General features: G+C 31.0%; 1 protein-coding gene across 1 annotated transcript in view; it reads left to right on the top strand.

The window, feature by feature from the left end:
* The window catches only part of LOC118198092 (uncharacterized), a 52,928-nt gene that overhangs the window by 23,999 nt on the left and 12,560 nt on the right, over window positions 1-16,369 (top strand). Inside the window, exons 13-16 of the mRNA XM_035369687.2 lie at window positions 4,355-4,394; window positions 4,498-4,549; window positions 4,648-4,825; window positions 13,789-13,900. Of these exons, the coding sequence (XP_035225578.1) occupies window positions 4,355-4,394; window positions 4,498-4,549; window positions 4,648-4,825; window positions 13,789-13,900 (382 nt within the window). The remainder of the gene's footprint in view (window positions 1-4,354; window positions 4,395-4,497; window positions 4,550-4,647; window positions 4,826-13,788; window positions 13,901-16,369) is intronic.

The following is a 16,369-nucleotide window of genomic DNA, read 5'->3' as shown; positions in this document are numbered from 1 at the left end:
ATCTTACTACATACATGTGTGAAATAGCATTTTCTGCAATGATAATAATAATTAAAGCAGAATATATCATTAAATTAGAATTAGAATCAATTGAATTGCATTAAGAGAGGGCTTTTAAGCAGGTTTTACGATATTACTAAACCAGTATAATGGCATTTCTCACTTCGAATTTCAATTAAAAATGTAAATTTGTAATTTGATATAAATTGTTTAAACACTGCATATTGTTTAAAAATGAATAAATAGTTGGGGTATGATGTATAGTTATTTTCATTTTAGGGGTCTGTAATCAAAAATATTTCAAGATCACCGAGTTAGCATATATGAAAAGGTCTCATTAACATTTACTAATATTTTTTAATTAGCTGCTTTGTTATTGCAAAGCAGTTATAAGGCTTCTTCTTGTAAAAACAGCTTTTCTTTCTTCAGTTCATTTTTTAGGCATTGTTAAATTTGTATACATTAACTTAGGACAGCATTATTATATTGCATTAGTGTATAAAAGTAGCACTTATTGTATAAATATTGCTTATTTGTTAGCTATGCATTTTAATGTTTCATTTAAATAATATCTTTTTCGTACATGCAACCAATATTCATGATCAAACTTAAAATTTATTGTGTATAGTCTTATGCATATGTTTTATCAATCTTCTATCAGATTGTACATAGATTAAGTAATAATTGCTCTATTCTGCATGTAAATGCACCTCACCAAACTGATGTGTTATTTTGATAATTTCTAGCTATGTAACCCTTACACTGACCTGTAAATTGTCGTATCATGTAGCAAAATCCAGAGAACATCAACAACGTGTTTTGATTGATTGCAAAGTAATTATAAGGATGTACCTATGCAATATATAAGTTGTTATAGCATACTGAGGTGCAACGTTGCCAAATTCAAGTTTTCTCTAAGTTTAGGGAAGTTGCGCACAATCTGGCAATACAGGAATTTAGACATTGTAAGATACTCTCGATACCCAATGTTTCTAGAAAGCACAAGGTGTAGAAAACTGGTATATACACAGCTGGGTGGTTGTCAGAGGATCAGTATTGAACATACGAGCAAAGTGCAAAGAGCTTTCGAATAATGATAATGTTGTAGTAGTGCTATTATTTTTCACCATCTGTAAATGATATCGTTACGATCTTGTCCGAACAAACTGAACAATTTCTGTTATGTATGTGATGAAGTGATGCTGAAAATTCAACAGCAGACTGTGAACCTATTTGTAAGAAAAGCCTCCAAGTTATATTTTGGGTGCAAAGTTGGCGATGAAGACAAAAATTGGGCTCCCAAAATTTGCTGCCACACTTGCTGAAGAAATGTAACAGTATGGGATACTCACAAATAAAGTTTGGAGTGTCAATGATTTGGTGAGAACCTCAGAATCATGTTGAGGATTTGAGACAACAAAAATCCTGGGTTTTTTCTACTAAAAGCAAGCATAAATTTGAATATCTGAATAGTTACTTAGCCATGAGACCTGACTTCATGTTGCTTCTAGCATACCTATCTTTAAGCCTCCAGACAAATATGGAATCATTTGCACTAGATGATTTTGAGCCAAAAGCCACTCCAGGTTGTAATAGCAGTAGTAAACAGCCACATTTTATATCTCAAAAGGAAGAGCTCAGTAATCTTATTCGTAATTTGCATCTTACCAAAACAAAGGCTCAACTGCTTGTATCTTGTTTACTGTAGTAGAATCTCTTACAAAAAGGAGTGAAATTTTCCATGTTTTGGAAAAGGCAGTCTTTCCTGGTAGTATTTTTCTCAATGGAAAATGCTTAGTTTACTGTCATGATATTCCAGGTTAAATGAAAGAACTGGACCTTTCCCATAAACTTGCCAAGTGGCAACTGTTGACTCTTTGAAGACAAGTCTAGAGGCAGTTTTATTGTTTAATGGAAATGAACAACCAATTTATTCTCATGGGTCATGCTGTAAATATGAACTAAAGGTACGAGAGCATGCATTTTCAAAGATTATAATATAATATCTGGGTTGATATAAAAGTTGTTGCACTACTTACAGGACTCCAGAGTCACTATACCAGTCATTGTTTTTTATGTGTATGGGACAGCAGAGCCAGAAACTAACATTTTGTCATTAAGGAATGGATGCTACATGAAAACATCATGCCTGGTATGAAAAAATCCTCAGTGAGCCCTTAGTAGAGCAGCAGAAATGCCTGGTATGAAAAAATCCTCAATGAGCCCTTAGTAGAGCGGCAAAAAATTTATTTATCTCCTCTGCACATAAAACTCAGGCTTATAAAAATTTTGTTAAAGCTTTAAATAGAAAAGAAGGAAATGCTTTTCTTTATTTGAGATGGAAATTCGTGTGTAAAAGAGAAGCAAGCACGTAAAAGAAGGACTGTTCGTTAGGCTGCAGATATGAGAACTTTTAAAGATGAAAATTTTGAAATTACACTTTCAAGAAAATAGCCTTCAAAAACATATGTAGCAGCTTTTTAGGTAACAAGAAATCAGAGAGCTACAAAGATCTAGTTGAAGAACTTATCCAATCTTACAAGAGATTAGGTTGCAACATGTCACTTAAGCTGCATTTTCTTCATTCCCATTTGGAATTCTTCCATGACAATTTAGTTGCAGTTTCAGATGAACAGAGCAAAAGATTTCACTAGCAAATTGCTCAAATGGAGAACTGTATAGTGGAAAATTGAACCTCAAACATATTAGCGGACTACTGTTGGACCCTCAAATGTGAAACCAACCCCAGTGGATATAAACACAAAAAGACAACAAAATAATATATTTGATTCTATTATACTTTTTTCAATCTTTGAAAATTCACTAGATTGCTTATGGTTTGTTTTTCTCATATTTGATATTCTTCTTCCCTTCTCTTAAAACTGATGTGTTATAGGTAAAAAAGGAGCTCATATTAGCATTCAGCACATTACAACAGACACAAAAAAATCTCCAAAAAATTCCAAAATGTAGAACAGTGTATTAAGAATTTAACATAATATAACAAGAAAAGAAGTATGTAGAGAGAGTGAAGCTTTGTCAGAAAAATAAGATTATAGAGACAAGTCTATACAACATTGAAGTAAATGGCTATCTCACTAATTCACAAAATTGGCGAAATATTGCTAAGCTGGTGATGGTTTTGGTGACTAATTTTTCTTGCAAAATTTGGTAACAAATTGCCAAGTTGCCAAAATTAGCAAATATTTGGCAACATTTTGCTTTGGTTCCTGTATAACTGTAATTGATCCTTATAGGTATATGTAACTGTATATAGCCCTTATATGTAACTTTAACCTTATATGCCTTCCAGTAATTTTGAGAAATGGAAGGTAGTAGAGATTTCTCAGTGTCTGGAGGAAAACTATAAAAGCCTGGAGAGAGCATGAACTCTCAGTTTCTTAGTTCAAAATAGATTTCGGAGTATTGAGAGATCTCTGAGCTTCACTTTGTAGATGTGCTTTGCATTGCCTTTTGCTTACATTCATAGTAATCATAAGTGGTAACTACTGATTATGCTCTGTCGTATTGAGAAGAGCTATATGAGTACTTTTGTGGAAAGTTCCTGAATTGTAAATTGTTTCTTTTGGAAAAAATAAATTTTATCAAGCTGTCATCGGTTCTGTGTGTATTCAGTCCATTATGAACTCATATGCACATAACATTATGCTGACAATTTGCTTGAGGTTTGATTCTCTGTGACTCCTAGGGTTTGGTTATAAGTTTTCTTCTTGTGTAGCACTAAATAAAAAAAAGTCTGCTGTGAAGCCTATAAGCCCTTTTGGCAAACTGTTCTCAGTTCAACAATTTGCCGAAAGGGTTCTTAGTTTTCTCAGCGCAACATTCCTCTTTTGGCAAATTGTTCTCGGTGCTTTACTGTATTAAACAAGTAGTTTAAGCTAAAATATAAGAAGCTTACATTTATTCACTTTCAGAACTGCTTTAGAATCTACTTTTTTTTCCTTCTTTGGATTTTTTTTCCTAAGCATTAAAAACGTAAAATCTAAATTAATAGTCAGAAATTGTATACTTGCTAGTGACCCAACTTTGCACTTAAAAATACGTTTTATGTAAAAAATAAATTGCTAAAAATCACGAAATTTCTTGTTGCATTAAACAAAATATGTAGAAGTATTAACATCTCATAAAATGATAAAAATTTGTTTCCTTTGTTGATTATTTTCAATTATGATCTGTATGCTCATTGTATCCCAAGATATTAATTAATTCCCTCGTCATATGAATTAAAACTGTATGTTAAAAATATTAATTCAGTATTCTTTTTTCAGTACCTTAATATTTACAGCCTTTTAAATTAATTTTTAAAATTCATATTTTTATTTTATATTTACAGCTCCAGGATTTACAACTTTGATTGGAGGCAGACCTAAGCCGCAAGTACTCTTTAACACTCTAAATGTTATTTTTCTATACCAGTTATGCAAGTAATATTAATTATTTTTTTATATTTACTTTATCTTTTTTATTGTACCATAGATCACCTATACTAAAGCTGTATTCATTTCTATATCCAAAAGATAAAGTTCAGGTTAGTACTTTCTGTAACTTTTATTTAAAAGTTGCTGAGTGTATTGATTTATTAAATCATTTTTTAAAGTTTACCAAAATCGCTTCAATTTTTTTTAGATTAAAGTATCTTATGAAGGAAAAACAGAAACTTATGTTCCTGAGATTGTAAAGAATGCTCCCGAGTATAAAGCCAATGAGTTTATAAAAGGACCATTGTTACAAGGAACTCATACATACCGTGTAGGAGAACTTGCATACACTAGAAGTGGTGACAAAGGAGATTCATGCAATATAGGTTAGATTAAAAATAATATATAGTTAATAATTCTTTATGAAATCTTCTGTAAATTTCTCAAAAATCTTAGCCTTAGATAAGTATGAAGTTAATGAATTACTGGAATATGGCCAGGCAAAAAGATAAATAATGCAATTTGTAAAACTTATTCATATTTCAAGCAAATGCATGTATCATTGAGTGTACTTCTAGTGATCCTGTATAAAAATATTAGTGTAAAATTAACAGAACATAATGGAATAGTATGTCGTATTAGTTTTGTGAAAAATACTAATTTGACATAGTACATATACCATATTTTCTCTCAGTATATATCTAATGAACATTGCAAATGAAACATATAAGGAATCTATGTAATAAAAATAATTTATTTCATCATTAATTTCGATGCTTAAATGATATATACTGTATATCTTTAGGTTGAGTTAATTAAAATTTTATAGTATGCATATTTTTTTATATTTAATGTACTTGTCTTCTCAAATTTTTTTAAAGTAAAACCTCAGTTGGTACACTGCATGGAAAAAAAATGGGCTAGTTCTATATCTCCCGTTCTACTGTGTCGATTGACAAAATTCAAATTACATTTTTCATGTCTTGAAAGCGTAACTTAGGATATATATTAGATTTATATATAGCCATTGATCTATAATAGGTATTTTGACACAAAATCGGACATTTTCTGAAACGGCATGCAATTTGTTTTCCATATTTCGATTCTTCGTCTCAAATTATGCCTAAATAGTAAATTTTGTAAAATTTGGTGCTAAATTTATGAAGAAATTCAAAAATTTACCTTGGCACTTTTTTTTTTTTTTTTTTAATTTTTCAGTTTCAGCCAAGAATAATTCACTTGGCGAATATCTTAATTTATAGCAAACTATTTTCCTTTCCTTTCCCTTGCCCACGAGCAGAAAAAAGCCATTGTTCATACCTATTATAGATCAATGGCTATATAGATCAATGGCTAACAAAGTGCGTAAACCACATTTTCGTTATTATCACTTATAATAAATACGCCAAATTTCAAAACTCGCCAAAATGTAAACTCATGTATATCTTAGGAAATTTTGAATAAAAAACTGTAATTTTTTGTAGGTATGCTTAGAAATGCATCTATCTTAAAATGATAGCAAAACTTTTACAGGTTATAGTCCAAAATGTTTTTTGAAAAATTTTTAAAAATCATTAAAAAATACAAATTTAAAAAATAAATCATAAAATGTAGGCAAATTTTATTTGGAATGAACCTAAATTTCAAAATATGAAATAATGAATCAAATATGTTTAATAAAAAAAGAGATATTAATAAATATATATCAATTTCAGTTAACATTGAGCTAAAATGTTGGAGCTAATTTTTTAAAAATGACTCCTGCGATTTTTACAAAACTTGGCAGTTTGGCATAGTCTGAGTCATAGAGTCGAAATATGGAAAAAATTGTCATGTTATTTCAGTCCGATTTTGTGTCAAAATACTTGTATTAGAACAATGCTATATATAAATCTAATACATATCTTAAATTGTGCTTTCAAAACATGAAAATTGAAAGTTGAATTTCATCCATCGACCCATTAGAACAGGAGATATAGAACTGCCCCCTTTTTTGTGTGGGTGTGGGTGTGCAGTGTACATACTTAGGAGGTATGTGAAGTGCTACCCAAAGTCAGAAATTAGTGTGAATGCCTTTGAGATACTTAGAATTTATTGTTACCATGCTTATAAACTAATGTTCTGCTTATCAGTATTTAAAGTTTAATTATTTCCTTCCTGTGACTTCATTTTGATTATTTTTTATATTTTATGATTTTTGAATACATGAAAATATATAATGTGAAAGAGGTGTATTAAATTTTGCTACAAGCTTAGTAAAATTATTGCAGAAGCTATCAATCTATTTTCAGTAGCATAGAACTGTCTCTTCTTTTGTTACAAAATAAATTCTGTTTCCTGTGACTTGTTTCCAAAAGTTAAAATTAAAAAAGAAAATTTTAACACCTTAAATGAGATTCAAGAGTAATCATATAATAGAATAGGTAACCATAACATAAGTGGTGGAGATTTTTATAAGATTTTAGTTTAAGTTATGTTGTAATATACAAGGTAACCAAAAATGTTCTTTCTGTTTTGAACAGTCAGGGGAAAAAAAGTCATAAAACAAATAATAATCAAATCCTCAAAGTAATCACCATCGGCATCCAGTGCCTTTTGCCAATGAGTGGCTAGCTATACGATGCCATCGTCGTAAAAATCAGGAGTCTCAGGCGCAAAGAAATCCGTGAGGGCCTTTTCAAGATCTGGCAAGTTGTTAAAGGATTTCCCCTGAAGATGGCTGTCCAGGGAATGGAAAAGGTGGTAGTTTTTTGGCGCAAGGTCTGGGGAGTATGGTATATGGGGTAGTGTCTCCCAGCCCAGTCCCTGCCTCCTGAGTCACATGTCACCCTCACATTGTCATGGAGGTGGAGTATACCCTCCAATGCTGGCTCTTTATGCATCACTGCCTGATGCACACATTCCAGCTGCTGTGAGTACAGGTCTGCCGTGATGGTTTGGCCCACTGGCAGGAGCTCATAGTGCATCACTTGGCATCCAAGTCCACCAGATATAGAACATGATCGTGCGTAGGTGGAGAGGTCTCACAGTGTGAGGCACAGGGTCCCCTGGTGACAACCAATGTCTGGAAGTATCATACTGGACTCACTTTTCATCACTGGTGAGTACTCAATCAAATATGGATGCATTACGGTGCTGAGTAAGCAATGACAAACAAGCATCGACATGCTGGTGCTTGTTTGCATCGGACAGTGAGTGGAGTACCCACTTGCTCAGCTTGTATGCCTTTCCTATGCGCTGCAAATGGAGTCTGGTTGTTTCATCAGATACATGGAAGTATGCAGCAAGCTCGCCACATGTTTGGCTACTGTCACTCTCTATGGCTGCTTTCAGGGCCTCATCGTCCAGTGCTTGTAGCAGACCACTGTGTGGTGCATCACTAAGAGACATATCCCCTGACCTGAACTTCTGGAACCATTGCCTAGCAATTCAATTGTTAACGGCATCATCCCCAAAGGCCTAGCAAATTCACAGACTTGATTCTGCTGCTGACAGGCCCACTGTAAAATCATACAGCAAACAACTCTGAACAATTGCGTTTGACACGTCAGTTTCATTCAGTTGCTGTGTGAGTTATGTTTGAAGTACCAATGCAACGCTCTTTTATACTCTTGGTCAATGTCCAGACTCCTATCCTAACCACTTCATTGCCAGGTTTGGCAACTGTTTTTATGTTGGGCCTTCCAATGTTATATCAGAAATGGCAAGAACTTTTTTGGTTTCGTTGTACATAAAGCCTGAAATTGAGTGTCTGTCTCAAATAAATTTATTGAAATTTTATATAACATAATTCATTTGCTGACCTTAAGTATATTTACAGTTATTATATGTAGTCCAGAAACATTTAAATTTATACATACATAAATGGTGATGTTTTATCGCCATTAGATTCCATCAGAAGGTCGTCAGAAAAGCCTAAGAATCCCAAAACTTCAGCTGATAGTTAAAACCAACTTTATTGTTTGATTCAGCAACATCTGTCTATAAGTCTCTCCTTCAAATGTCATCTTTCTAACTAGGCAGTAAAGTCTCTACAAGTTATAACACAGAGAACCACCACCAATTCATTGCATCTTTCTCCGGGGTTCGTACGGTCCTTAAAAGTCCTTAAATTTTTCAAAAATGATTTTTGGTCCTTAAAAGTACTTAATTTTGGTCAAAATGAATAAACGGTCCTTAATTTTGCTCATTTGACATTTCTTGTCATTTCTAATGATTGCCATTCTAAGTGTGAATTGCGATTTCTCATGAATATGGAATTAAAATTACACGGCTCTTAACCAATCTGTTGCCGGATTTGCGTTGCATACGATAAAAAACAGTTAGCTACCCTAGGACAAAAGTATCGGGTGTCTGATTGGCTATTTACCCAGTCTTTTGAAACAGGTGTTATCCATAAATTTAGGCAGATTGTGGTGAAAGCGTGAAGCTGGAAGTTCTTTAAGAGGCGAAAGTGATGAAGGTGCTCGAGGAAAAAAAAAGGGGGGAAGATTCTGAAAATATTTGCCAAAATTAGAACAATCCCAACCTGGAAGGCCACAACCCCTCCGACGCCAATAGGAACGAGATGCCTGGAAAGTGCATTTTCAATAAACTATGGCTTCATCAAGCTGACTACAAAGACTGGATATTGATGGATGAATATCCTTATAAAGCTAAATGTGGTCTTTGTCTGAAACAAATTGAAATTTCTAGAATGGGAGAGTCAGAAAATTCACATGAAAGCTAAGTTTCGTTTTATCATATCAATTTGTTTTTACATGGTTTTGCATACCTTAATTTCTGTGTTTGTTTGAATTAAGCCATAAATTAATTTTTGATCACCTTCTATGGAGTTTATTTTTTTTTGGCACAGATATGTATGGGATATCGGGATTATGAGTTTATTTCTGCAGAGGGTCTGTTATTGATTTCGCAGGAAATCTGTTGGCTCCATTTCGATTTTAGGTCGCCAAGGGCAAATTTGGTAACGCTAGCCAAAAAAAAGTGAAGTTCGGAAATACGTTTTGAAGCTTCAATAGACAATTAAGTATTTGGTTTAATCCTATGCACAAGGTATCCATTGCATAAGGGATTTGGCTACTTTTGGCGACTTTATGATGAGCATTAAACGGGACATATACGATGAGTAGTTAAACGGGTCATTTTGATGTTGGCGATAATTTTCAAAATGCTGCACCGTATACTAGAATTTTATGAAGTATTTTTATAAAAGGAATACTGCTTTCAGAAGAATGTTATAGAATTTTAATATCGCATCAGTTATCCAAATAGTTGGTCGATATAAAATTTCATTGTGATATTGATTGAAATTATCTTTTCTTATTAAGCTAATTTCTCCTTTTTATAACTAGAAATTAAAATAAAAGCTAAATCCTGAATAAAAAGTCAGTGTTGAAATGATGAAATGATAAGGAGAAAATAAAAGAAACGGAAGATTAATAAATTAAAAGGAAATTACCGATAAGCGGAATGGTTGCTACGCGGAAAAAACGTGTTCATGGTATTGCCAATATTGCATTCTTATGGCAATTTTAGCGATGTGACGGAATCTCTGCAGGAATGCTTGCCTAGAATATTTCGCGATGTCTCAATTTTTTTATCGATATAGTACATTTTTTAAGTGTTAAAATATAATGCATAAGAAAAATTTATACATTTTTGTTTAACAATAAAACCAATTATTGCAGAATTTTTATCTTTGCTCCATCAACTGATAGATAAAGAAATAATATTTTAATTAAAATTTTCTGGTGTGAAGTTCTGCTTTTACCGATGGTTGCAAAATGTCCCAGCAGTTGAAAGAGCCATTGAAATGTGGGATGACTTGCTACTATACATTATAAAAGTTGAAATGGGGCAGTTTAAAAAAATTCATTGAAATCCTTCTCAAATATTTTGGAGGCAACTAAGGATAAAACATTTCTTATAAAATTAAATTTTTTCAAAATATTTTTGCCTTTCCTTGAATATTATCAAAGCGATAAACCACTTATTCCCTTTTTTGCTGAAGATATCTTAAAACTTGTAAATGATTGCTTTTAGCACTTTACAATTTTGAAACTAGAATATTCAAAAATAACTAAAGCAGAAAATCTTTATAAATTTAATTTTAATGATCCAAATTGTTATAGTGATAAAAGTAAAGTTTATTTGGGATTCATTGCTGAGCAGTTAATGAATAATAAATGCCGCAAGAAAGACATTTCACAAGCTGCAAGTTTTGCATTGAAACAAGGTCAACAATGTGTCTTAACAATGGTACAACACTTAATGCCTAAATGTCCAATAAATTATTCTCTTATTCGAAATGTATCTTGTATAGACCCACAGTTGATGGCTAAAAGTACAGAAAAGCCCAGAACAAAATGAAAATAGTTCTAACAGTATTAATGCGGAATAAAGGTGTTTTACAAGATAATTGTGATGAAATTATGCTGCAGTTTGGAGAGATTCTAGACAAATTTACATGAATTTTCTACTTTTGATCCTCAAAATCTATCTCTTGACACATTTCTCATTTCTTATTTTCATGATTTTCACTATTCTAAAGTATGGAAAATAGTGAAAATGATTCTTATCTTGTCACATGGAGGCCTCTGTGGAACTTCTGGCTTCTCTGTAAATAAAGCAATTGAAATTGAAAATTTAAGTGACTCATCATACATTTCTCAACGCACAGTATTTGATAACATAAAATTTTCTGGAGGTATTCTTAATATCAAAATTAATAAAGAAATGAGATCAGCAGCAGCTTCAATAGGTGCTTTTAGCAGATGAAGCCGAGACCAGCAGGAACATTGATTTCTTTATCAAAGCAAATGAACTTAGAAGAATAGCTAAAGAAAAGGAAATGGACATAAATAAATTAGATGTTAAAATATCTGAAAAAATTTCAGATTTTAAAAAAGTATAAATGTTTTGTATCTTTTATTGTATAGTTTATTATTATAGTATCGTTCAAAAAAACCAAAGAAATAAATTGTATGTTTACAAATCTGTTATTTTAATCTGCAAAATATTCTTACATTGCAATTATAGTAGTAGTTGACTGTGTTTAAATAAATATCAAATAAGTTAAATAATAATTATGTAAATCTCTAAAATATCTGTGGCTGTTATTAGTGTAAAATACACTTATACATGTTTTTCAAGAAATTATGTTCTTAATTTAATGTTATCTACTTCATAACTTGTAGGGAGTTAGTTTAATTTTTAAAATTGTTTTATGTTAAGTATAAAATTGAATTTAATAATAGTGCATAATACACACTTCTGTTAGTTTCTTAAATGGATAATTGCTTTATTCTTTTTTTTTTTTTTTTCCTGATAGGTCCTTATTTTTTCTTTGATGGTCCTTAAAAGTCCTTAATTTTCATATAAGGAAATGTGTACGAATCCTGTTTCTCCAAGTCATCTTATGTTAAGAAATAAATAATAAATGGATTATTGTGAATAAAAGAAATTTAATTCAAAACTCATAAAATTTAATATGGTTTTTAACTATAAACTGTGCTAGGTGCCAAAAAAAAAAAAAAAAAAAAAAAAAAAAAAAAAAAGAGAGGATTACTGACAAAAAAAGGTGTTCAGCTTATGGCTCTTGCAGTTTAGGTAGTCCATAAACGATATTCTAATGTTGATGGCTAACATTTATTTGATAATATGTACAACAAATCTTGATAATTGCACATGCTTGCATTGACATTCTGTGTCACATTTTGTGATAATATTTATCATTCTTGAAATCACTCAGATCAAAAGTGAGAAAGAGGATGAAAGTTACTGTAACTGATAGTGTCTTCTATGTCTTCTATTCCTTCTATGTCTTGTAGATGCTGTTATGTAATCAAATTTGTTCTAGCAGATTATTGCATATGAACAATTGTTTTAATCTCTTTCTCTCTCTCTATATATATATATTGTTTCATAAGAAACTAATAGTAAAGTTAAATCACTAATTAAAGAATTAATAGTTATTTATATATATATATATAACAAGCACATGTTGTGCAGGCAAACATTATCATCGAGAAATGTGAAACTTGCATTAATGAATGGATATAAAAGTAATCAATTTATCTCAATACCAATTAGCAGTTGCTGATCCTCTGGAAAATTTACTCATTGTACTTGCTATTCCTGCCAACATTGGGCCCACCAGTGTCTGAGCAATTAATATCAATGTATGCTGGTAGTTTAAATTGCCATTATTGGAAATAATTTAAATTAGCCTAACTTTATAATTGTCATTTTCCAAGGTTTTTGTTGCTTGATACCACGTTTAATGTTCTGTCTATAGCAAAAAACATCAAAAACTGTGCTGGGAGTTAAAATCTGTAACAAAATGCTGTTTATTAAGGTAATTATTGGCACTGCACACAGGCTAACTCTGTTTTTATACTGGAGCAAGTGAAGAGACATAAATATCTGGTCTCCTTTTATACAGTCAGTTATTTTGAAGTATACTAGATACATTTTGCTAATGTTACTTATCTTGTTGTCACAGTACTTACAGAAAGTACAGAAAGCGAAGTCATTAGCTATAAATATATCATTCAGTCACTAGCTAAGATATCCAGATCTAAATCTTCTGGAAATCATCTCCCTGATCCCTTTTGACTCTAATTTGAGATCTCTAGATTATGCTATTATGCACTTCAAGTTGTCTCACAGTATCAGTCAGTGGACCTTAGACCAGTTTTCAGCATTCGTAGAGCCATATAGTGAATTTTCTCATTTCTTAAGCTTACTGGTATTCATTCAATAAAAATGTTTCCTATTAGAAAGAGAAGCATAAGAGTGTAAAATATAAAACTTTGTAAAAAACAACTTCAGATTGTCATAGATTCTGAATAATTAAACTGTCGATTTTGAGGGTGATCTAATGTAGATCCCTCATCTTTAAGAGCAAAATAGTTTTGGGGTAAAATTTTTCATTTAAAATCTATAACTCTGCAACATTTGCCTCTGAAGAAGATGAAACTATATCAGATCACCCTATAAATTGATAACATTTTATTTAAAATCTACACCAGTCTAAAGATTACTTTTTTTGTGTAATTTTATATAGCTGTCTTATTTCATACAAAACTCAAAACATCATAACTTTGGAATAAATTGGAATGAGCTTTCTTTCAAAATTGTCTTCAGTAATAGAATTACTGTTTATGTAATTTCTTTTAATGAGTGCCATGTTCATACCCAGCCAATAAATTTGATATAATAATTCTGAATATTTAACTTTATGCTTTTTATTAAAAAATTGTATTTTTTCCCATTAATTGCTGCTTACTTGTTAGATATCTACATGTAACTCATATTATTGTTGCACTATTTCCTTTTTTCTTAGGAGTAATTGCTCGACATCCATCATTTTTGCCCTATCTTGAAGATCAGCTAACATCTAAAACAGTGGCAACATACTTTGAGCATTTATTTAGCAATGGCCATACTGTTGAAAGGTAAAAAGATGTAAAGCTTGAGACATATTTTCTTAATTTGTATTTACTTGTCAAAGATGAAATAGTGTTAAAACAGTAATAAAATTATTTATCATGTGTAGTCTTTAAATAAAAAAAAATGTATCAAAGCAACATAATTCTAAATACTATTATTCGTACTAAATGTGAGGCATTTTAGTGAAGGTAGAACTTTTTTATATGATTAAAGCTATTTATTAAAAAATGTTACAAGTTCTCTTATATTTTAAGATAGTTTAAATAGTTGAGTTATAAATAATCAGAGCACCGGAAGTTAATATTGTTAACTATTATTGGTACTAGCCAATTTGCATTGCCATCTGCCTAAAATAATTATGATAAACAAAGGAAAAATATTTAATGGTTTTAATAAATCCAGCTAATGTAATTTCATAGGTCCACCTAGTAATTAATAATTGCTGCCCGGCCGATATAGTGGTTAGTGATGCTGGCTACCGTACCTAGGGGCCCATTGTCAAATCCTCGAAAAAGCATGGATGTTTGTTAAGCACATAATGTCTATGCAGTAAAGGGACATTTAATATAAACTGCCAGCCGAAAGTGCTCTTGAGAAGTTGGTGGTAGGGAAAGAGGAGTGAGAGACCCTTGAACCACTTTCCAGCGTGTTCTCCCTCGAATTGGGGTAGAATTGCATAGTTAGTGTGATGGGACTATACCTTTACAACTTATGGTTAATATCTGCTATCTTGAATATGAAAAAAAAATTTAATGTCTTGCATTTCTGAATGACATACTGCACTGCCCTGTGAAAGATAAAACTTTATTTAATTTGATGCAGTGGTAGCACATTTCTTTTAAATTGCTATTGATTAAATTTAAAAGACAAATATAGTACATTCTGCCAAGTGACAACATACTTCTTTTATATCACTGAGTTTTCTGATTAAATTTGCAGCATAAATATCGTACACTTTGAAGAACAATAACAGTTTTTAAAGTTAAGTTTTTAAATTCCTGAGATTTAAATTAAAAGTTTATTGAATTTGCATAAAATACAAGATAAATTTTAAAAATTCAAAATTTGGGTTTTGAAGTGCTCATGTTTGCATGGATGACTATGTGTGCTGTAGGTGTCTCCATTTTCCACAATGTGAGGACTATCTATGCTTACGTACAGATTCATCATTATCTATTATTATAAATAATCATATAGGAAAATGTATTCATGTATAAATGCTGACTAGCTCCTTGCAAGGCCAGCCTTCAGTCTATTATGCATAATTTGTTCACAATTAGGCTTCCATGCACTCATTATCTAGTGCAGGACTGGATATATCGTGGCTCTAGGTGTCATTGTCTTGTGACAGTGAGACAAAACTTACTGTCACTTACAGATTTTTCATTTTATAATAATAGATATTGAAATTATATATTTAATAACTATATATTAATGATCCATCATAATATTATTCTCCATTGTTGAGGTATTGCTGTGCCAGTTACCCCAAACTGCATCTACCAATGTTTCCTATGCAAGATTGCCACAACGTATTTTTCTATGAAATGTCTTTTAAAGAACAGTTGTTAACCAAGATTAAAAAAAAAAAAAAAAAAAAAAGATTTTAAAAGAATTCTCTATTTATTTTTCCTTGCTGATATAACACAATATTTTGCACTCAAGCTTGAAATTCTGCTGTGTAACTCATTTCTCTCATCATTACTATTGTTATGCAGGAATGTTTTTTGAGTTAAAAAATTGAAAAAAAGGTATAAACGTTTTGAAGGATTCTGATTTGAATGTTATAAAATTTGTCTTTGTAAGTATAAGGTTCTAAATCAGTGTTCAAGTATACTTTATTAAAAGTGCATTATATTTATGAAAGTGGATGTTTTAAAATTACTCAAATTTTTGATTGAAATAGTATTGTGTTTACTGAATATATTAATTTTCAGTGAAAGAGCTGTATATTTATTATTCACTTTTAAAAATTTTGTAGTGTGTTATGATTATTCAGTCTTTTTAATTGAATATGTATTTTGTTACATATTAATCATCAGTTATTCATGTCATATTTAAGTAAATATTTTTTCTTTCCTTTTGCATGCACTCATACTAAAAACATTGTTTCATAAATAAAATATTCTGAAAAAAAAAATTTATAACGTATATATTAAAATGTTTGTATTACTTGCCACATGATTCTTATATTCTTGGAAAATTTTGAAAAACAGAATTCTCTTGTTATTTAATGATTCTAGATCATCAACAGCTTTGTAAAACAATAGATATTTTTGTTACATTTGAAAAAAAAAAATCATCTTAATTTAAAAAATATGACAATCTGGACTTTTATTGTGCAGATTAGGGAATGGAACTGTTGCCACCAAATGTTAGAGTCCTGCATTATATTTGAAAAAATTAAATAATGAAAAATCTGCATAAATGTATGTATATTTCTCACATTGTGATAAAATAATGGTACATAGAGC

The sequence above is a fragment of the Stegodyphus dumicola genome, chromosome 9, assembly GCF_044657685.1.
Source record: "Stegodyphus dumicola isolate Sdum_Otavi_A_Nest chromosome 9, ASM4465768v1".
NCBI classification, from domain to species: Eukaryota; Metazoa; Arthropoda; class Arachnida; order Araneae; family Eresidae; genus Stegodyphus; species Stegodyphus dumicola.
This window is presented reverse-complemented; position numbering and strand designations above follow the sequence as displayed.